We start from the raw sequence: 23289 nt of genomic DNA on the forward strand, positions 1-23289 counted from the left end.
GACCACAGAATTAAGGCCAAACCATTCCTACCAGCACTAAATACCTTCATCACAGATGCCAAAAATCAAACCCACCACATTCTTACCCAAACTACTCAGACACTTCGAGGACCAATACGGTGATGATCCCCAATCACGTCATTGACAGGAGCACCACAAACTGTACCACTAACCTGCTATCCACTCACCCTAGCCCAAACTCAAACTCCAGACTTCGCACTAGGTTAACTCTCACATTATCAGCCTGTATCTAACAGGAACCATACTAGTCATGCACTCCCCAATACTACAGTGAACCACCGTAAGGGGCTCCGGGCCACCAACCCTGCCCATTCCAGCAAGCAGAGGTGTTGCTAGGGGGGGGCTAAGGGGGCTATAGCCCCTGGTCTTTTGGTGGTAGCCCCGGATAGAATCTCAGGAGCTACAACCAAAAGGCTAGCTAGCCCCCAGTCCCAACAGTTCCGACATCAGCATAGCCCCGGGTCTTTTCCAGACCTAGCAACTCCCCTGCCAGCAAGCATGCATCCTTGAAACAAGTCAAAACTGACAACTGCACAATTCAACCCAGAAATTCTGAAACAAGCGAAAACTGTCAACACTGCGTCAGTCAACCCCACACAGCCTCTCAAATGACCCTTAATTAGCACAAGGTCTTTAGTTGCTCACGGCACTGATGTAGCTGACGCCATACTATCCAACAACCTGGACATCCTACCAGTAACAGAATCCTGGCTGCATGTGTCAGCAGGCCCCTCACTACTACTAGCTATCCCGGATAACTATTCTATCATTAGAGTTGGCAGACCCACAACCAGAGGTGGAGGCGTCAGCCTCATCTTCAAGAACACACTTGATATGAAATTAGTCCCTTCACCATCATTATCATCATGTGAAATCTTCTCAGCCAAACTCCAAACCTCACATCCACCTTATCTACAGACCTCCTGGTCCCTCAGACACTTTCAAAGAGGACATAATAACCTTACTCTGTCTGATATCAAAACCACCTCGCAAACCATAATCCTAGGAGATTTCAATTTAGGCTACAACAACCCTAATGACATCCCTGCAACCCCTCTAGCTAACACCTTGGTTGAACAAGGATTTACTCAAAAAAAAAATCACCCCACCTACTCATGAGAAAGGAAGGACCCTCGACTGGGTAGCAGATTTATACTAACATCTCAGTAAATGGCATCACACCACAAACTTGGACAGACCACTACCTTATCAAGTTCGAGCTCATTATGGCCTCTGCTCATATCAAAACTGTCCTATAGAACCCTGTGCCCCACCAGAAACAAACAGAATATTACGGCTGATGCAATCATGCCCCTTGTAATCCCGACCCTCAGCGCACTACCTAACACAAGTGACCCTAACGTCCTTGTTGACACTTATAACGCCTCTATGCTTAAAACTATTGATTCAGTAGCACCCCTTAAAATTCAAACATTTTGCTGCCACTTATGGCTGTGGCATTCAACGTGTTTGTATCGTCCTGGTTTTCTCCCCGGTGTGGATTCTGACAGCATTCGCAAACATTTCATATATTGCTCTGTTAACTGTAGCCATTTGCTCCCTGTGGCAGACATTGACCATGACCATAGATCCTAACATCTGCATGGTTTTCACTCTCTCATAGGAACAATGCCTGGTAGCTGTACAGGATGCACACAGGTGTTCCCTGTAGCAACACCCCATCATCTTACAGCAGGCTATACTCTACTAGTATCAAGCAAAGACCGTCACCAACCAGTAAAGCACACGCGCCAGCTGTGTGAGAAGATTCTCACATGGAAGGGTTTCTTGGAATAGCCTACCTAGCCTTGAGGAACTCAGGATCTCTAAAAGGGTACAAATCTCTATTTAGATTCCTGGTGAGCCCTCACATGAGGAAAGTCGGGTGCATCAGGTAGAGAAAAATCAATAGTCCTCCAATCCTCGTGGTAGGGTGCAACATCCGATCACATTGAAAGCTGGTTTGTGCTTTTAATTTACGCTCTTTGGGCCTGCTCAGAGGAATTAGTCTAACTAGTCATTTAACAGATATGAACCACTACAGAACATTTACGAGAAGTTTTATAAAACATTTTCAAATACATTTAACATTTTTGTACTGTCAAATCAAAAAACACCTGGGAGAATTACCCGAAGGAGATTAAAACCGAGCTCTTAAATGCTTTTTTTTATATTTAACATCTTAGTGTTTTTGCGGACCTACCAAACTCGGATTTTAAATGAACACAAACCAGTTTGCACAGATATAAACATATTAATAAAACATACATTCTATAGTTGCCCAAAAACATTGAAAAAAGGTACATACCAGTAGTAGGCAGTGCACGTTCACTGGCTGTTTCTTTTACTTCCATGTCTTTCTCAAGCCAGACAGATAAGCAAGTAAGCCTAGCTGAGGTGTCTACTTCACACAACAAGGATGGTGGATTCTGAATCTGAACAGTAGCACAAGACAAAAAGGACAGATTATAATCACGTATTACACATTTTATTAAATAAGATTATGTTAATATTGTTATGAGGTTGTTGAGTTCACTGACTTGACTGTAACCCTTATTAATTATTCCCAATTAGTAAAATCTGCACCGGCAGGCATCCATTTAGTGCCTAGAATATACATTAATGAAACTAAAGCAAGACATTTGTCACTCTGTAGGCAATGAACATCACAGACATGTCCATTATTATAATTATTAGATTAAAAAAGCAACATTATTCCCTGATCCCTCTAGGTCGATGACATTTTCATCTGGCAAGGCTACGAGCAAGAATTAAGGGAATATGTGATAAGATTGAATTATTATTGATAAAAAAAGACACAAATGGGATTCCTGGATTTGCCAATTTACTTTCAGCACAGGAGAATAGCGGCTAAGACTTTCTGTAAACAAAAGGAGGCAAATTCTACACTTTTAGCTACAAGTCTTCGGCGGGTGACCTCGGTCAAGCACGCTCAGGTTCCAGAGTGTCTGAAGGCAGGAAGCGAGTGAGGAGTCCAAAACTCTGCAGCCCTTTGTCTTCCAGCCTGCCTGTGAGAATCCAGTTCCAACTGGGAGGTTGGCTGTCCTGAAAGGACTGCCACCCCCCCAGGTTTATATGATATAAGTCATGTATAACGCGCCTGCACACAAGTGTTTCTAGACACAACTAGACAAGGAGGGGTGAGGGGCCGGGGCGGAAGAACAAAACCACCATCTTACTAGGGCTTGTGTCAATCAGATCGCGCAAGTGCGGGGATGAGGAAAGGGGAGCAGTGCCATGGGGGTGCGTGGTGAAAGGAAGAAGTGCAGGTAACTCAATAAGTGCTTTAACAGGGTGGCTCATAAGTGCAGAGAGACTAGGGACTGTAGGGTTGCAGATGAAGACCTTTAAGTGCTGGGGAAGCCCAGAGGCAGTGCAAGGGCAACTGGACATGCAGGAGCCTAGGCCTGAATTTTAGTCAGTGGCCAGGTGACCAGTGTGTGGAGCAGTCTGGGACATCAGCAAGGGCGAGCAAGAGAGAAAGCGGAATCGAAAAGCAGGGTCTTGAGTGGCTCCCGGGACCAGAGGTGGTTCTGCTCAAGTTTGAGAGAGGCAGGTAGGTTGTTCCAGAGGGAGGTCGTAGTCAAGCAAAGAGATCTACCACTCACTCTCTGCTTTGAGAAGAGTCTGACCTTCAGAGAGTTGGAGTTGGATGAGTGGAGGGCTTGAGAAGGAAGATGTTTAGGAAGAGAACGTTGGGGGCAGTGTTATCCCTGTCCCCAGAAAGTCTTGTGGACGATGCAAAGGGTCTTGAACTTGATCCTTGCAGCCACAGGGAGCCAGTGGAGAGATTTCATAGCTGGAGAGATATGATCCCTGATCTTGAGGCCAAGGACAAGTCTCACAGTCCTGTTCCGGATAAGTTGTAAACTTTGAAGAGTAGAGGCAGGAAGATTTAGAAAGAGACTATTGCAATAGTCCAGCCTAGAGAGGATTAGGGCTATGGAGACAGTGAGCTTTCGGGGGAAAGTGAGAAAAGGCAGAATACCTCTGAGGTGGTGCAGCTGATAGTGTGACTTCTTCGAGATGTCAGAGATGTGACAAGAGAAGGAGAGGGTGGATTCGACGATGACACCAAGATTCTTAGCCTCACAGGAAGGAACAGGAAGAGGGCCCCAGGGTGGGTGGCCAGAGAGAGTAAAGGAGGGAGCAGGCCCGATGAGGAGGATCTCAGTCTTAACTGGCATTAAGGCAGAGATCATTGGCGGCACACCAATCCAGAATTGCGGCCAGACAGTTTGGTATAAGAGAAGGAGCAAAGGTGGCTGAGGTGATTCTGAAGGAGAGCTGGGTGTCATCTGCATAACACTGAAGGTTAGAGCAGAATGTAGCGATTTGTTGGGCAAGCAGTGACAGGTAGTGGTTGAAAAGCCAGGGAGAAAGGGTAGACTCTCGGGGAACACCACAAGTAGAGAGAGATAGAAGAGAGGAAAGACCTATGTTGGACCTGGTAGGGTTTGAATGTTGCAAGCCGGTTTGATTGGCTGGGTTCCTGCATAGAAATCCAATCCTGGAAGCAGAAGAGGCAGTCGACAACTGGACCTGAATCCAAAGAGGAAGATGAAGAAACCGCGGCCGAGATGATCTCCAGTGACCAAACAGCCTGCTGTGTAACCGGGTATAACCGGAGCCTGCTGTTACCCTTCCTTGCAAGTGACCTGGGGATATTGAAAACGATGACCCCAACCCATAGCCTGGTGAGATCCGCTAGAAGCAAGACGACCTGCATTTTGAGTCATCCCGTGATGTGCAGAGACCTTGCCGGGCTGCAATATACCAATACTCTTGGACCTCGAGCCATTGTGCAGTGCACGGTCTTCCAAATTACGAATCGAGCTGAAACTTTGGTGGCATTCTGCTGGACCTCCAAAGATGAGATTCCACCCCTGGAAGTGCCCACACCAGAATAATGGAGCAGATTAGTGACGAGAAACCAACCAGCGATATTCAGTCTTCTTCTGGCTCCTGAAAAAGGTGCCAAAACCACATCCAGCCGCAAAGAAACTCTTGCTTGCGGACTTTTCCATTGATCCATGCTGCAAAATCCCTTCCAGTGTCCAGTCTTCATGACAAGGAATTATCTATGGGGTTTTTGGCTGCAGATCCTGAAGTCTTCCTGCTGCAGACTCTTCTGTGCTGAGGTACTGTGTTGGCTGAGGTATTTACTTATCCTAAGCCTGTGTGATTTCTGTATAGCATTTGGGGTGTTTTCTGCGATTGGGAGGCCCCTCATCCAGTTCACCCAGGCCCACTGCTTGAGTACACCTGTGGTGTCTTCTCAGAAGTCCCTGGGACCCTAACTAACTCTAAAGTAAAATACTTCTTTGAAGAGACTTCCACAGGAGCTCTGACCTTTGCTACATCTGTGCTTATCCTGACCTGCCTGTTCGACACTAGAGCCCTAGTGACCCCCTTCTGCTTCTGAGAACACTCATTCTCCAAGAAAATGGAAAGACTTCTAAGGTTTGGACCTTTTGCCCAGAAAAGGTAAGTGTTTAAAAGTTACTTACTTGTGAAAGAGTTGATAATGGTCACTCAGAGTGAGCAGTTACCAAAGTTCTTACTTACATTGAATGTGTTTTGCCATTCTTATAGGTATATACAAGGTTATTTTACTCACCTGCGAATTGGTTATGCCTCTTCCCAAAAGTAATGCTGTTGGCTTCACTTTACTATTTCTTTTAGGATATAAATGTACAAGTATACCAACTGGGTCTTACTTCCCCTGACCGGCTGTTTAGCCTGTCTAGAGTCCGCATTGGGTTTTTACCTGCCTTCAATTACTGTGTGCCATTCATAATAACTGTAAAGAGTTACTGTTTAGCTTAGTCTGCGTTCCACTGATCTGAAATGCAGCTGTAATAGTATATTACACCCTTAGGTTTTACCTGCCTTGAATAGCTGTGTGCCATTCTTAAAACGTGTTCTGTAGGTTTAGCTGAACTTGGTCTGCCTGGTGCAATCCTACATTAGTGTAGAAAGTGATTGCTTACCTTAATCTGTGTTCCACTGATTTGAAAAGCAACTGTAATTGTATATTACACCATAAGGTCTTACTCACCTGGTAGAACTGTGCGTTATCCTGAATGAAACAAGAAATAGATTGGTACTCGTGAATCGCGCTTTTGCCTCTGTAATGATAGTTGTACAAAAGTATTATGAAGACAAATGAGTCTCATCAAATCTTCATCTGTTATGATTTATTCCCAAAGATCAGCCAACAGGTGTTTCGACCTAAGTCGTCCTCAAGGCCTGTATCTCGGTTGCTAGTTATGTGGATCCAGTAAAAATAGTTTTGGCTTGAGTTCATTGTGAAGTTACACAAATGTTAAATTATGAATTTACATGCAGTGTTGTAGGGAAAATTACCTACTTACATGCAAGAAGGGATGAACCCGTTTTAAGATTACTTTTACCTTATGGTTTACTTTAATTTCTTGGTAAAGAAACTTTGCGTCATAAAATAAATGACCATACTTTGGGAAACACAGGTTTTAATTAACATAGTTATACTTTACTTTAGAGGCTTTTGTAATAAATACAAGTTTTACATTAGCTTCATCTTAATGGGACCCATCCATGTATTTTGAGCAATCCAATTGAATGAAAGTAGCAAAATGTTCCAAGAAGCCACAAGATTGAGGGGACAGAATGGTGTTCCCCAGCTGCTGCACAACACACGGGATGCCCCCTGCTATAGGACTGCTCACCTCTCCTTTACTGGTAGCACCTGACCAAAGTAGAAATCTTTAACTATTAATATCGCTTTGAACAATAGTTAATTATCTATGACCATGTTTTGGTTCTCACAAGAGCCACCCAATCTGTTGCTTTTTACCAAGATGGCGTTTGCTGGTTTTCCTGCGCAAGGTGAAATCCATGGTTGTGAGTTTGATCCTGACAGAAAAGGAATAAGGATATTACAAGCTTGCAAATAGTAGAGGCTTCTTGCTTAAGAAATCTGTGTCCTACTTTGCGAAGGAGGGGACTTCCATGCCGCTTTCGATGACAATAGAGATAGATTCTCTGCATATTTATTGGGTAATGTGTATTCCATGGGGAAAATGCCAAGTTTGGGTAATAAATTGCCTCAATAGATGCTACTCAGGTAGCTCTTGCCTCGTGGTTGATTGAGAAGGGTCAGAATACCTCATTATGGCACAAGCCTGTGCTGCAACTTGGGAACAAAGATTTATGTTGGCGATGTTGGGTTGCGGGAGGCATACTGATGTTAAGTGATGTTTTGAAAGAGGGGCAAATGGTGTCTTTTACTTCTCTTTGTCATAGGGTTTGCCTTGGGAAGAGTTAAGGAGGTATATGGCTCTAAAGTCCATTTTAGCACATAGACGGGGGGTATGCTAGACACTCTGTTGGAATCTAAGCTGGCAACTTGTGGTTTGACCCACCACTGCATATGGTCGCCACTTTCCTTAAGACGATACCTATAAAACCCTCATATGATGAATCCTGGGAGAAATGTAGATGGCCTTGGGCAGTGAGTTAGAACAGGATATTTCTGTCAGAGTGGGACTGTAAATTGAAAGAGGTTGTTAGGCCAAAATTAGACTTGAACTTAATACTCATGCAACTGAGTCTTAGGGCGAGTAAATCTGACTCCTGGACAGATTGGGTTTATTGAGCAATGATTCATGTTGGTGTTGTGGTAGTGAAAGGGGTACCTTGTTGCACATGTTGTGGGATTGTTCCAGAGTCCTTGGCTTTTGCAGGGGAGTGGAAAGGGGGGGGGGAGGGGTTTGGACAGATGGGATGTGATATTAAATATAACCTCTCTTAGGTCGCCTCCTCAGGTACTTTGGCTATCAAATAGTGAGAGATGTGTGATTGCCCAGTGATTTGAATGTTGGATCAACAAAGCATTGGTGACTGCGGCTAAGCAAATCTTGAGATTATGGAAGATTAGGAAAAAGCTGAGGGTGTGGGCGCCCTTTAACGATGTATAGGGCTAAGGGGAGGGCCTCTGTGTTGGGTTGCGAGTGGTAACTTGGTAGAGGCTCGTGTATGCGCGCGCTTGGGGTGTGCTTTGTCGTCTACATGTGTCGGATTATGAAATTTTGTTTTTAGGGATGTTTGTTGGCGATTAATTATCGCTGTGTTATACCGTTGAGATTTAGTTATAGCTTGTTAAGAGAAACCATGGTCATGGATCATAGCACAATGACTTTTGAAATGCTTAATTTATTTTGTTCCAATATTGTGTTTTCTGTTAAAACATATACATTTAAAAACAGACAAAAACATCGCATCATTTTACAATAATTAGTTACACTAATACATATGGAAATTCGATCTGGCCATGGATATTTTGTTTCAAATAATTTTAGAAACTAAGAATTGACTATACCCATGTTGAGCACAAAACGAAGCAGCATTCCATTAGTTGAGTTACACAATGGCAGATCCAATCACGTTTAGAGTAAGGTAATCAACGGATGGAAAATTAAATATTTTTCTCATGTTTTGAGTGTTTCCTCATAAGACAATTCTACTAATATTGCAATTTGGTTTTCAGTTTCAAACTGGAAAGAAACACAGCTAAAGGGCAGGCTGTCATGAACAGGACTTAAAATAAGAAGGGGGTCCATTTTCAATATATGGTCTCCTTTAGTGTACTATCGTGGCAGCCCGGTTAAAAAGCATACACATTTTTTTTTAAAAATAGGTTCAAAAGTAACAGCCTGTTCTGAAGATGCCTGGAATGTAGGAAACATGAAGCTTAGAACTGAGATAAGAGGATACAAAGTGTCCACACAGCTCTCTACTGAATATGGCTTGTGCTGCAAAAAGCAAAAACAACAAAGTAATATCAGGGCGATGACCACTCCTGTACAAGGGTGTCTGGGGAATCACTAGTGATCCCAAAATTACATTTCAAAAAGGGACGCTGCTGGGGTCTCTGGCAGCACACCACAAGGTGGGTGAGGGGTGGGCAGGTGGTGGTGCTGCCATAGGAAAGCATGGAACGACAACTAAGGGGAGACACTTCCCCTCTCTGGTCCAGTGGTTCCGGAACAAAAGTAAAATCAGGTGGAGAGAGATATAAAGTTTCACTCACCTTCAAAGTCAATGAAAAAATCCCAGTGGGTCCAGCAGTAGGGCGGGGAGGCTCAGGGCAGAGGATAAGATTTGGAAAAAGAAAATCTCCCCAACAATTCCACTGGGGAAACAAACTTTTAAACTTCTATTGAAGCCACGAAAAAGGTTATTTTCCGGACATTGACATGATTTGTTGGTCTCCCTTGGGTGTGTAGGGTTTTACATCCAAGATGGATTTTAGCTGAAACCTGTGGTTCATTAGGACCTTTAAATTAATAAACTACTACACTGCACTCCTGTACACAGAGCGGCACTGGATTACTTTGCCTAAAGGTTGTTATATTGTTTCCACCTATTTTTAGGAGAGTATTGAGACCATGTGGGTCTGGTGGTATACGCCTAACTGCAAGGCATAAAATAAGCAAAGACGCATAGCAACTTTCTATGCAATTCTGTAGGTTTGCTAATTAAATTGGCAGTTTTGTAGCAAAGCTAGCAGCACAGCTCCCACAGTATTCTGCTTTTGCCTTCAGTGCTCTCTCCACTCTCTTTTCTCGGTTTGCTGCAAGTTCAAAGGGGCTCGTGGGGAGATAGTGCAGTAATAATACTCTCCTCCACTTTTAGGTGTCAAAGGCCTATGTGGGAGTGCTAGGCAAGAATGTATTTTCTTTTTCATATAATTGCAATCCATAAGTAATCGGGACAATACTTTTACTAAGACAACTATATCCTGTCATGCAAAGTCAGGTATGTGTTTATTATTATAATTTCTTTTTTTCTTTTATATTGGATGGTCTAGCAGTCCAGATTATTTAGTTGAAGATGGTACAGAACAAACATGCTCCCATCAATGTTGACAAAGTCATGCTGACAGCATTGGAAAATACTTCAAGAATCCATTCCATCTAGAAGATGTCCAACAACGATGCATCCTGTAACATTTGGGAAGGCTATTCCCTGGGCATATTTTCACATTACTTTTAGTGTAAAGATTCAGGCAGGGAACAATACCCATTCTCCGTCACATTACAGGTTACTACCAGCTTTCAACACGATTTCATCATTCGATTATCCAAGAAACAGCTTGTGTCCTTGGCATCCAGGTCTATATTGTGTCAGATGTGCAAAATACGTGATTATTGGTGAATGACCAATTAATTGCATCTTCTGCATATCTTTTCCAACCCTTAAGGAATGGTCGGATATAAAGTTGTCCTACTGACCCAATAGAGACCTGGATGCCATGAATATTGCCATTATAAAGATTTGGTCTTTTCCAATGCTACAAGAGTGTGTTTGTCAAAATTGATGGAACTATGTTTCTTCTGTACTATCGTCAACTAAATAATCTGTACTAGACCATCCAATGTTAATGTTGACCTCTGACGAATGTCCAGCATATAGCACTAGGGACAGGCAGGCAAGTTCTCAGAGATTAAGAGGAATCAGTATTGCGAATAGAGGGCAGACTTAGGCTGGAGAGAATTACCCCAAAGGAGTAGTTCCTGGAGTTCCATTAGAGGAAGACCCTCAAGAATTGGCATAGATGAAGAGGAGGCCTGGGGATGAAGCAAGATTAAAGGAAATGCCCACCAACAGAGTCACATATTGCAGACCCATGGGCTAGCCAGTACCTATGCACAAACCAAAAACGGCTGTCTTTGGAAATGCTTGTGTTAACAGGATTTCAGTGAAAGGAGCAGATAGAAATCAAGTGACCAAAGTTCCACTTGGTTAAGACATTTTATTCCACCAGTAGCATATTTAAATCTGCACTTAAAACAGTAATTCTCAGCAGTTTGCTTAAAAATAACAAGGCAGGCTAAGGTTTCATGCTATCGATTGATAGAGGTAGCTTAGTGAGATCCCAGGAGTATGTGTTTTGTGCAGATAGTGGATGGGAACGACCAAAGGCAGTAACATGGTGGGTAAATAACCAAACACAAACAAGCTGTGTGTCCCTCATCAAAGGAACTGCACTCCAATGCAACCGTTTCGCAGTATAGCTGGCCCTCAAGCACTACCTAGTACCCAAAACAAAAAGTATGCAGTTCAGGAAATACCCAAATGATTCTGGCTAAGGCAAGTAAGGCACCACATTAACATTTATATAAGGCACAGCATAGCTGGAGAGCATACATTCAAGAGTCACACAATTCCATAATTTGCCAAGACACAATATGCATGATTAGGGCTTGACGCTGGCAACATAACCCCATACTTGCCTCGTCCAGCTCAATCTTCCACAGTTTCATGAATCCATCCGTTGATGCAGACGCTAAAATGTTAAGCCCTTCAAGCTCAAAACCGTAAATGCATTTAACCCTATTAAATAAAAGAAAGCATCATGTTTGAAAAGTGGAAAACAAAACTCGGATGTCAAACGTTAAAACGTCCCCTTTCTGACCACCAATGTGTCCTTAAGTGCAAATAACTCCAATATACTCTTTGCAAACTCAAGGTGCCGAGTATGTCGTTCACAAAATGATTCAAGGCAAAATCATATAATGGCATTAACATAGACGTAACATCCTGAAGGTCGGGACCTAATTCCCTAGGGTTAGTATCACATGCCAAAAGGCTGTCCGCAATAGGAGTCCAAGTTTGACTAATGTTGTCAAACTACGCTATTTAAATTATTAACTTGCACTGACCAGAAATCGCAAAATGGCACATGTTTTTTTTAAAAAAAAAAAAAAAAGAAGCAGCAAGCAGACCTTGTCTGAAAGCACAGTTTATTGTTGATCCTGCACAGGTGTTGCCCGACCTTGGTCTGAGGGTAGGGAAAGGTGGGGATGAATAAGCTAGAATAGGGGCTACGACAAAAGAGAATTGGGTAAAGGTAATAAGAAAGGGGGGGGGGGAATAAGACATGGATTCTGCAGGGGAAAACCTAAGGGAAAAGGCTGGTGGGAAATGGGTGTGTGGGTGCATGTGCGTGTTATCAGTACGCGCATAGATGATGTGTTGATTGATTTATGAGGATGGCATGATCTAGCACCCAATTAAGTCTGGGAACTAGATAAAGTTTGTGCTGGTTGTGTGATGGACTTTAGAGGTGCTCTAGTATTGAGTGTTTTACCAAGTCGGTTGGTACCGCCACCGATGTGGCATGGCAGGGCACTGGCTTTTGCCAATCCAGCTGAATAATATAGGACATGGCGAGATGAATGCAAAGTGAAACATGGGGGGAGGGGAAGATAAAGGCCTCTGTCCAGTGTTGTTCGTATGCTCATTTTACATGCCTATCCCCAAGTTAAGGGTTGATATAAAATGAAGCTAAGCAGATGGCTTTAATCTTGAAGTTGAAGTATTGTTAGTTAAGGTACGTCTATTGGGGGGATTGGCCCAGAAGGGTCCTGGGTCTCAACCTAGCTGCCGCTAGCCAGCTATGGTGTATTTGAATATAGAATGTCTATCCCGCAGAGGTGATCCTGTTAGTATGTGCCTAGTGTGCGCGTTACGAGGGGCACTCGTATTCGGTGTGTAAGTACCAGAGATCAGTAGAAACTTCGGGATGCCCTATCTGGAGTGCAGGCAACAATGGGTCCAGTGTTAATCAAACGTAGTCCTATGACTCAAAACATGGTCATTAGTTGTTCCCCACAATCTCTAAAACATACAAATTTTAAAAAGAAAGATGTTAGAGGCACATACTGTAGTCCAAAGAGGAAATTAACAGCCAAAATACTGTAAAATTAGATAAGTACTGGGCATATCTAGTTTCCAGTTACCTAAACATATCTAGAAACTACAACTACAAGCTGGGGCAAAGCCAGAACCTTTTGGCTTTTGTGTAGGAATTGGATAGGTACTTGCCAGGAGCTGCAATAATGGTACTACCTGGCCATACCTGGCAACAGCAGACAGAGTGATGACCAGTGCATATTGTAGCGATGTCTGGCAAATGGATAGCCAAATTCTAACACCAGACAACAATGTTGGGTTTGCCAGTAATCGTTTTGAACCGTGCAAGTGCACACATGCTGCTGATAAATCAAGTGGCAGAAGAAATAGTTGGCTAAGAGATTTCTATTACACCCAGAAGCACATGTTTAGCTGCAATGAAGACATTATATATCTGCGAGTAAGTCATTAACCCCGAGTAGACAGCTTTGAAATAACACTGGCGAACAATTGCAGCACACAGTTTGATGTTACTGCTTGATAAAGCTAGCTAAAATAGAGCAGTCGCAGGAGGAGGTGCTTTGTTTGGGGAGGAGCAGGCATTGTGTGGGAACGGCCATTTGGATTAGCATGGCCATGGGCAGTCAATGGTTGGGAAAATAACCAAAAAACACGTTTAGGGATCCACAAAATAGGTCCAGGTCATTCCAAAACTGGAATTCTGTCCTAAAAACAGAGACAACGTTCTCTAGTACGATGCATAATATAGGGGTTCAAATTGATCATAAAAGAGTAGGCTTCGATCACATACATTGTTTTGCAACACCCTCCTACAGTGAAAAGCCAAGTGATCCTTACATGGGGCAAGTACCCTTTATAATATTTAGAAATAGCTGTTTTACTAAACAAATTGCTTTCATCAATTTGTGTTCCTCTGCTGAATTGATTATTATCCTAAAAAAGTAAAATAATTGCTGTAAAAGTCCCTGTTCTCGCTACCGTGTCTCCTTTCCTTTTTATGTTCTTCCAACTTTTTTTTTTTAATAAGCTCTTCACCTTTCTCCATTCTGGTCATTATGTTGACTCCTCAGGATCCCTCTTTCCTCCTTGGATTGTCTTTTTTTTTCATTTCTTTCGGGCTCAGTTTCTTTCTGGTCTAATTTCTTTCTTCTCAGGGTCATATAACCTCATTCCTTCCATCATGTCCAAGAGATTTCTTTACCATGAACAAACGCACCAATGCCAGCGCTTTTTAAAACATGTTTATAAAGTTATCCGTTTCCTAGTGACAACTTCATCCTGGAGTTCTGCCTTGCAAGCTTCGAACCAGCAATCTCTCTAAAGTCAGAATTGTGGTAAAGTGCAATTAGTCATGATAAATAACATCAGTTGTCTAACTTGTGATCAGAGGTGTAATTTTGACTTGTTTATGGGGTGGTCTATTGCCGTATTTATCCACTTGTTTGTGGATTTGTACAGAAAAGATGCTTAGGTTGAAACCGGTCATTAATCTCACTGAGAGTCGAAACTGTGACCTTCACGTTGTAGAGATGGCTCAGCGAAATACAAATTCCTAATTCTCATGTGAAACCACTCCTAAATGAAAACATTTGCTTTTACTTCTGCCATATTACCAGGTAGGGTCTGTAACCACAAAACAAGTCGGCACACACTTTTGTAGGGTTCTAGATGAACCCTAATGTCCAAAAATGCAGAAACAGATTAAAATATTTAGGCGCCTTCACATTTAAGATGGATTTTCAGAACCAGTCCTGATGGAGGGTCCAGAGAGGACACCATTATAGTGAACAGGGCGAAGACACTTCAATCTACCTAAACTCAATCAAGGTAGGTGGTAGAGCAGTGAGGCTTAGACTTTTGTCGGGATGGTATAATGGTACAATGACACACATACACGAACAGAAAGCATGCAAATTAATCAAAATAGACAGTAAGTACAAAACTTTTCGGGCTGAACACACGCATAAGGAGTTTTACTAAAGTTAAAGTACGGTAGGACTAGAGAAGACTCACTCTTAAGAGGTACGGGGCTCCAATTCTTAGATTTGGCCTGAACCACCCAAAAGGTTTGGTAGCTATGGCTAAGCAGCCGGGCTTAGTCTAGGAGGGAGAAGGACAGTGGCTAAGTACTAAGACCGTTGGGCACACCTACAGTCAAGGGAACACTTACACTGTAGTTATATTAAAAAAATGCTCATTTATTATATATAATAGGAACAGTTAGCGTCGAAATAATTCAGGAAAGTAAAAATCAGTTCACACAGAAATACTTGCACTAGATATTTGCTGTAGCTATACTCATTTCAAACAGTAGACCTTTAGATGATAATCAGGTAAGCACAAGAGTAGTTTCAGATTAGCAAATCATGCATTAACCAACATTTATTGAATTAGCAATACTGCTAGGTTAACAACTCTAGGAAAACCTTATCTTTGGAACTCAAACCCTATCTGGGGAATGCATGTCTCAAAAAGTCAGATGGGGAAACTGGGGGGCAACGGACCCTTGGGCGGCAGAAAAGAAGGCAGATGCTGTTAAAGTTGTCAAATAGCAGAAGCGTTTTAGTAACAAGTAATGGAATTTGATTCAAAGGGTTCACAGGGGGACTGGGTAGGCCCTCTGAAGGATTCCGGCATCTAGGAGGGATGCACTTCGCCCTGAGAGAAGAGAGTTGGGTCGTCAACCCCAACCTGACTCGAGAAGCTCAGGAGGAGTCAACAGCAACACAAAAAATGCCTAGGTAAGTACCCAGGATTCAGACACAGTACCTTCTATGATGGAGAGAGATGGCACCGGCGGGTCCCCCAGGTAAGACGACAGCCGCTCCGGGTATCTGCCCGTGGTGTCTGTTATGGAGAACTTTAGGCAGGAGCAGACGGTCAGACTCGGTCACAGGGATGCCCAGCAGTCTATCTTCACGGGACTTGGATGTGGAGGCTTGACATATGTTAAAGGATATTTTTTTTTTTGTTAATGTTAAGGGATTTTTGTACCACGCACTATCACCACTGAAGTGGTCCCCGGGCGGCTCTGAAAGAGGGAGAGGTGGGGGGTGAGTTAGTGGGAATATGCTGGAAAAGTGCAAGAGAGCAGTGATGTGCTGTTGGCAGCCTCAGCCCAGTGGGTCCGTTGATTGGCTTGGGGTGTTTTACGGCCGGTAGTCGCTGTGTGCTGTTGTGCAGGTCTATGTGCGGTTTGTTTTGTTGTTTCAGTGTACCGAAGTTTGTGCAGATTCCTGCGTTTTAGGCTTGTGGTCCTGTTTGGTTAGAATTTGAGGTGTATGCAGAGGGATGACATTGTTAGTGGTTTGGTTAATTGACATTGCTGTCCTTTCAATTATGTCTAGGTGTGATGCTTGCTATCATTCACTATTCCATCGGAGCATGGCGCTTGCTAATTTCAATATTCTATCTAGATGTGGGACAGGCTAGTGATCACGATTCCATTCAAGTGTTGCACTTGTCATCACTCACAGTTTCATTTAAGTGTGGCACACGCTAACATTCACATTTCTATCTAGATGCGATGCAGGCTAAAGTTAAGAATTCCATCTAAGTGTGGCGCATGCCAACATTCACATTTCTATCTAGATGCAACGCAGGCTAAGGTTAAGAATTCCATCTAAGTGTGGTGCCTGCTAACACTCATAATCCTGTCTAGATGTGATGCAAGCTAATCTTGGCCCTTCTCTATATGTGTGGCACTAGTTAACATTGGCTAGTAAGTTAGTGCGTAATGCAATGCAACATTTACGACTAGCCAGGAATGGATATAGGCTGGTGGTTACAAATCTCTCTATGTATGCATGTTGCAAGTCTATGGCAGTCTACGTTATGGTGAGGTAAGGTAGAGTGGCGAGGGCTTTCTGGAGTAGAGTAATTGCTCTACACCCCACCCATGCCACACTTACAGTTTTTGTTGGGTGTCTCTATCGGGACATGCAGAGCTACTCCGGCCCCATTACGGGCCTCTGTATCTACGGCAACCCTGTGTTTGCTTCCGCATTCCGTGGAATACTGGCACTCCGCAGCATTCGGCTCTGAGTTTTCGCAAGAGGTCCGTTGAACCTCCAGGTACGTGCACCCCCTGCCACCAGCGCACACATGCTTCCGTGATTTATCATTTCTCTCATACAGTAGCATTTTCCTACAACCATGGAGGGGCATGTTTCACTAACTGCATCCCCGCATCTCTCTCCGCCCCAGATGCACCGCTCCCATATGTAAAAGGGCTCTTTACGTTCCGGACTGATTTCCACTTAGGAGACTGGATTTCTTTTCTCCAGGATTCCACAGTCCCGCCTACTAGGAGATTTGTTCCTCTGAGAGGTGACACAGCCAAACGCCTCACTAAATTTCAAACAGCTGCAACCAACTTCTCCAATAAAACAGGTACTTTCCATTCAAATGTATGGGGATTGAAACAAGTATGACTGCATACGCAGCTTCGCACAACCAATTGAACAACCCCCTTTTCTTCTTTCTTCTCTTTTGTTTACCTCTAGGCGTACTGCATTGCCCATGGATGCCAGACACTAATGGCCTTTTCAACCCACAGTACTCACAGACACCAACTTAAGTCAGAGCCACATGTCTAATACTTTGTGTTCTTTGCACCTTTTCACAATGAGTAATACTGTTGCTATTACCATGAGGGTAACGTCTAGGTTGTTCCTCTTGGAATCCATGTGGAGTCTATAGAAGGGGGCTTGTAACTAGGATTCTCTTTCCCCCAGTGATACTTCTTCCCTGCAGTTAGAATATCGCTAGGGACGAGAACAAACAGTTTGGAGTTGTCAAAGAAATACAAATTTAGATGCATTTATTAACCTGAGTATTTTTACATTGCCTACACGTGGAACATTCCACCTTATACAAGTGGTCAATTGAACCCGCTTTTAATACCTTCTCACCACTTTCTTTCTCTTTCCCTTCTTGAATCACAGCACTGACGAAGGCAGATCTTTCTTTCTGAAAAATTGAACTTATATGTTCACACCGCCGAAACGCATGGTTATAAGAGGGGATTGAAGGTCTTCTACAGACCGAATCGCAAGTTTGGACCAAGAATTTCAACGGGTCCAACAACTGAAGGAACTTCCTTTGGTTTCTTCCTGGCTCCCCCTTCTGTGCTGGCAGACCCGATCCCAGATAAAGAATCATTTTGACCCTGGGACACCAAGAAGGATCTACTTCCTTCCTGCATCTTAAACCAGTTTCTTGAACTAATAACAGTGTCTGGGTTTAAGACAGCTTTCTCATTAATTAGGAGGCGAAAAGACTTAGCGTGTATATACCACAGGCTATGTGTGTCTTCTTCATATAACGGCTAATTAGAGCCGGTTATCTCACTGTGTTGTGTGTTAACTATGTTTAAGTATTTTGTGTAATTATGCTCTTTTTCAATTAATGGCTCTCTCACCCATTTTTATTTTGGCTAATTGTATAAATTTTTATATACGTGATCAAGAAAATGCATATGTTTATGTGCCCCTATGATCTGGGCCTCACTTGTTTTTTCTTTTTTCTTCTTCGATTAACATTACTTGTTGTCCAAAATAATGTTATTTTTTTCACATTTGAGGCTGATATGGTGTTTCTTTCTTTGTGAGTGAATGTATGCATGATCTCTTTGAAAACAGGTTGGACTAGGAAAGTTTGACCGAATAATTTGACCTAGTGACCAATCTTCTGCGTACCAGCACCTTCTTGTTCGAATATAATGTACACATGCCCCAGACTGTTACGTTTCCCGATGGGCAGACCAACGCCACTACAGAGTGGCCCCCTTTTTGTTGATTCAGTGTCTCTTGGCTTCCCCTGCGGACACCCGCAGACATGTCTTGGAGGCACCAATGTAGGAGACGCCCGTTGCCTTGGGGCCCTTAGCCACAGGGGGGTGCAACGGGAAGAGGGCTGCCCTGGGAGGGTCACTAATGACTGTTTACCACTCCAATCAGGAATCAAATGGAATTGGCACAGGGTAGGGGGGAAAGCCAATCAGGGTGGGAGGACCTGGAGGCAGGATGAGGAAGTGGGTGCCTGGGAAGCGATACACTCAGGGCCTGGGGCCTGGTCAAAAATGGCCTCTGGAGGGTCACAGCACAAGTGGCTCACCTGTAGTCACGGGGGAAATGAGTTGGAGCATGGTGGTGCGCTCGATGCAGCAATCTAGCAGTAGCTGGTGCCTTAGCCAATCAGGGTGGAAGGAGGGCCGGGAGGCGGGATGAGGAAGTGGGTGCCTGGGAAGCGATGCACTTGGGGCCTGCTCAAATGGTCAAAAATGGCCTCTGGAAGGTCACAGCACAAGTGGCTCACCAGTAGTCACGGGGGAAATCATGCATGAACCATGCATGAAGGTTGAATGTCTTGACCTCTGGAAGGAGAACCCAATCCGCCTCTCACGAGAGAAGATACTCTTTGCGGAAGCTGCATAGGCTTTGTAGCAGCGACGGTTGTCATCCAGCAGTCTTTCTTCCTTCTCTCAGTCTTCCACACTTCTGGGATGACATCTACGATCAGGATGGAGTCTCTGTAGGCCCAGACGGATGCCCACAGGTTTGCAGCCAGACAGAACTGCACTTGGTGAGACAATGCACCGCAGCAGTGCCAGAGGTCCCAGGGTATACAGGTATTGCAGGCCTGGAAGAGCCCACCATTTTGTGGGATGGCTCACACTGTAGCTGGTCTCGAGACTGGTTAGGCCCACCAGTCCAAGGGAGGAAGTCTTCCAGTGTGGATCTTCCCTGTCGCACAAAAGAAACGGCTGGAGCTGCAGCGGTTACTCAGTCAGTTTGGCAGTCGCTGTTGGTATCTGCAGACCTCCACTTTCCTCCTTCTACAGAATGTTTCTTCCAGTGGTTGACTCTCCCTTCAGCATCAAGACCCTTGCCTTTTATGCAGGAACCCAGCCAATCAGCATGCATGCAATATTCAGACTTTGGTGGTGGCTGTCCCAAGGGACCGCCAGGCACCCATTTGGAACGGGACTGAAGCAGACCCACTGGAGCACAAAGACCTGAGGAGTTTGTTTCGGTGTCCTCCCAGCTTCCTGTCCTCCCAGACACACTGGCGCTTCAGGGCAGGCTTCCCAATGAGAGCCAGTCAAAGACATAGGAGTGAGCAGGACTTTCCCAAAAGAGGTTCGCAAAGAAAGGCTCAAGAAAGGGCAAGCCATTGGGAGTTGGAGAAAAAAAGACGACAGGACCCATGTGTTCTTTACCGCAGCTGTGACAGAAGACTGCACGTAAAAATTTGGAAAAGTCGGTGGAAAATATCCACTGCCACAAGCCACTCTGAAAGACTTGCCAATGTAACCAGAAAGTTAAAGGAGAAGTGAGAAATGGGATAGAATGTGTCCCCTCAGCACTCCACATAAGGTGGGGTGTGCTGATCTCACAAAAGAAAAGCATAGGGAGGAGAAAATGTATCCCCTATCCTGGTAACATTAAGTTAGTACAGGAAAATAAAAGAAAACCAGAGAGGAAAGCTCAAGGAGCTTCCAGTAACACTGCACAGAAGGTGCTGCAATAGTAAAATACATATGCCTCAAAAAGATGGAAAACAGACTCCATCAAAATAAACCAAAAAATGGTTCTCAGTCACAGAAAAGAATGAGTGAATGAGAAAAAAAAAAGTTTCCCACTCACTCAGAGGGACACAAATCCAATAGTCCAGCAAAAAGTGCTGGTGGATTCAGTAAGTGGGGAAAATTGCACACAAGATGAAAATTCTACCCAACACACTCCATGGGAAAATAAAGGGCAATTATCACTGTCACACTACTACCTGCCCATATATACATTCATAATGGGTGTTTTGGCTAGAGAACACCAACACTATACTTTTAACACAGAGATGATTCAATTGAAAAATCAAAATAAACTGTTTAGAAAAGCAAGTAAAATAGGTAAGTAATTCAGACACTGTTGAAATTCAAGATAAGTACTGAAAGAGCAATGGAAAGGATTACCCTGCCTTATAAAATAACATCCAAATCCCAGTACTCTAGGATAAGCCTGCGGGGGGGATCCTTGACCAGCACGCCACCGACCACGATGAGTCAAGAGAGGTAGGGTCAGGACAGTGAGCCCATTCAACACGGTAGGGGTGGAAACAGCTATGCAGGATCACTCCCCCCCCCCCTCACCCTAACTCAGATTCCACTAGAAAACACCCACAGGGTTCCTAGATCCGCTGGGCCCACTTAAATAATTGGTTCAGCTGCAGGGGCTCCAGGGCATGGGTGCAGAGGTCGTTTTTTTGGGATTGGGTCCAGCCAAGCAGTGATTCTGAGCTATGGTGAAACTGTTCCTGGTGCTGAATGACCCAGGCACTGCGAGTTGCAGACCACACAAGTCTCACAATGATCGAAGACTCCCCCCACGACACGATGGAAACTGGCAAAGCAAAGATTACCATACTCTGGCAGTGGCGGGCGACTCACGTGGCAAGAACAAAGGAAACGTTCCTAGAAGACGCCTCCGAGTTGGAGAGTGGCAGGTGCAGGACGACAGTTCTTGGGCCACAAGCTGGAAGTCTACAGAGTTCCAAAGCGAAACGTGGAACGATGACCAATGCAGAACAGAGGGCCTTGACAGAGCAGGTCAGCGCTCAGGATGGTTCTGAGATGCTTCCAAAGGCTCCAGAGAGCAGAATCGTTGTGCAGGGGGCCTGGTCTGGTGGGTCCCACCAGACCGAGGGTGGAAGCACGAACTAGGGCCTCCAGGATATCGGTCCAAAGAAGCAGGGCTTCGCTGGAACTTGGCTAGAATTAATGCCGGAAGTCAATCTTCCATGGTTGTTCATCTGGCTGAATGACTATATGAAGAATGGCTGCAGGAGTCTTCCTTTTATTCTTAATTCTAGCCACCGGGATCTCGAATGGAAAAGATCTGCACCATTCAAACTGGCAGGCTCTACCCAGTCATGGACAGCGTCTTTTCTTCCCAGCAACAGACCTACCCCTGGCCAGAGTGTGAATTGGGACCAGACAGTCCCAGCTCCCACATCCGCCCACACACATGCTCACACTGTTGCTTTTATTGGGGAAGCAGATGCTTTGCTTTGAAAAGAGCTTTTCATATATGGTAGTTCCTGACCTGAAAAGGCAGGAAGAAGGCCAAAGGACAAGCTGGCCAAAGTAGAGGGCAAAGAACCTGTGGCACAGCCATTTTGAGTATATGGTACTTTATAAGGCGTTATGCAGTAAAATGCAAAACTACACTCGTGAAAATCGAAAAACACGATAGAAAAATATCTGCTAGGGGGGGGATGATGCTGAGGGCTGCCTTCTTCTGATTTCCTGTACCGACCTCCTGTATCCCGGCGAAATAACTCGAACACAGTGACGCCCTCCTACAACAGACCGAAACAACGAGCGTCAGAAGCTCTGGGGAACAAACGATGAGTCTGCTGCTGCTTCATGCCCTGGTGCCTGTGCTGCGCAGCCTGGTAGGCAAGCGGCCTGGAGGCGGGACAGGCTTCCTCCGACTGTGGGGTGCAATTAATGGCCCGTCAGCTGCTCCTTGGCGGTGGCACTGGGCGAATAACTTTGAGGTACCAACAGCTGTGGGTGCCATCACTGAGCCAGCCCAGGAGCCCCGTGGCAGAGAGTGAAAGTCCCACCGCCTATCCATCCTGGTGTGTGCAGCAAACAAATAAGAGGACTTTGTACCACTGCAAAGTTACCAGCTGTGTGGGCTCTAAATACCGGGCTGGAGTGAGGGCGGACAGGCTGGACAGGTGACGGTACGGTGCTGGGACCCCAACCGGGCACTGCTGGTGGGGAACGGTCATGCCCTGAAGCTCTGCACTTCTGATGAGGCTACAGTGGAGTGCAGGACCCGATACGGAACGGAAAGGGCCACCGCTTAAGGCCGGGCCCACTCCGGTACTATTTAAGCCCATGTAGCTACTGAAAACAACCTATGGAGCATACCTGTGGCCACCCACTCCCCAATCTCTGGGCTGAGAACGACTTATTGGCTAAATCCTGCAACCAGACTATGCCACTAATGAGGCTGAACGGCACCCTGTGCGGCCGTGCTTTGTGTTAAACGCCTGCACTCGGGCCCGTGGAGTAATGGGTGCCTCATACAACCGCGCGGTTTCATAGACTCACCAGCTTACCTGAAGGGGGACATCTAAATGTCCTGCTCGCTCCAGCATACCATGGCCGCAAGGGGAACAAGTAGGAAAATAACATTGGCAAGACAGGACACGACGTAAGGCAAGAGACGTTTCAGCACCAAATGTCACAGTTTATGAACATTGGGTCTTTCCTCTGCGCAAAGCAATACAAGGGTTAGTGTGCTCACGAACAGAGTGCTCTCCTGCAACAAAGGAGGCAGAGAGTCTTTATAAGACCAACTCTTGTTCAGCACAAAAGCCAGAGCTGCTCTACAACCTACAACTGTGCATCTGGGGAACACGGCCTTGCACTACTCAGAACACACTGGGTGAAGGGACTGAATAGCATCACAGCTCCCCACTACAGAGAAGCTAGCAACGTGGGGGCGCAACAATTGTCATGCAGAGGAGCGT

The 23289-nt window shown here is 44.8% G+C and overlaps 1 protein-coding gene across 1 annotated transcript in view; it reads right to left on the bottom strand.

Annotated features, from left to right (window-relative positions):
- The window catches only part of PAK1IP1 (PAK1 interacting protein 1), a 322418-nt gene that overhangs the window by 98628 nt on the left and 200501 nt on the right, over nt 1-23289 (bottom strand). The window contains exons 8-9 of the mRNA XM_069613439.1: nt 11322-11421; nt 2330-2456 (exon numbers count right to left, since the gene is read on the bottom strand). Of these exons, the coding sequence (XP_069469540.1) occupies nt 2330-2456; nt 11322-11421 (227 nt within the window). The remainder of the gene's footprint in view (nt 1-2329; nt 2457-11321; nt 11422-23289) is intronic.

This window comes from Ambystoma mexicanum, chromosome 5p, assembly GCF_040938575.1.
Source record: "Ambystoma mexicanum isolate Mex_15411 chromosome 5p, UKY_AmexF1_1, whole genome shotgun sequence".
Classification (NCBI taxonomy): domain Eukaryota; kingdom Metazoa; phylum Chordata; class Amphibia; order Caudata; family Ambystomatidae; genus Ambystoma; species Ambystoma mexicanum.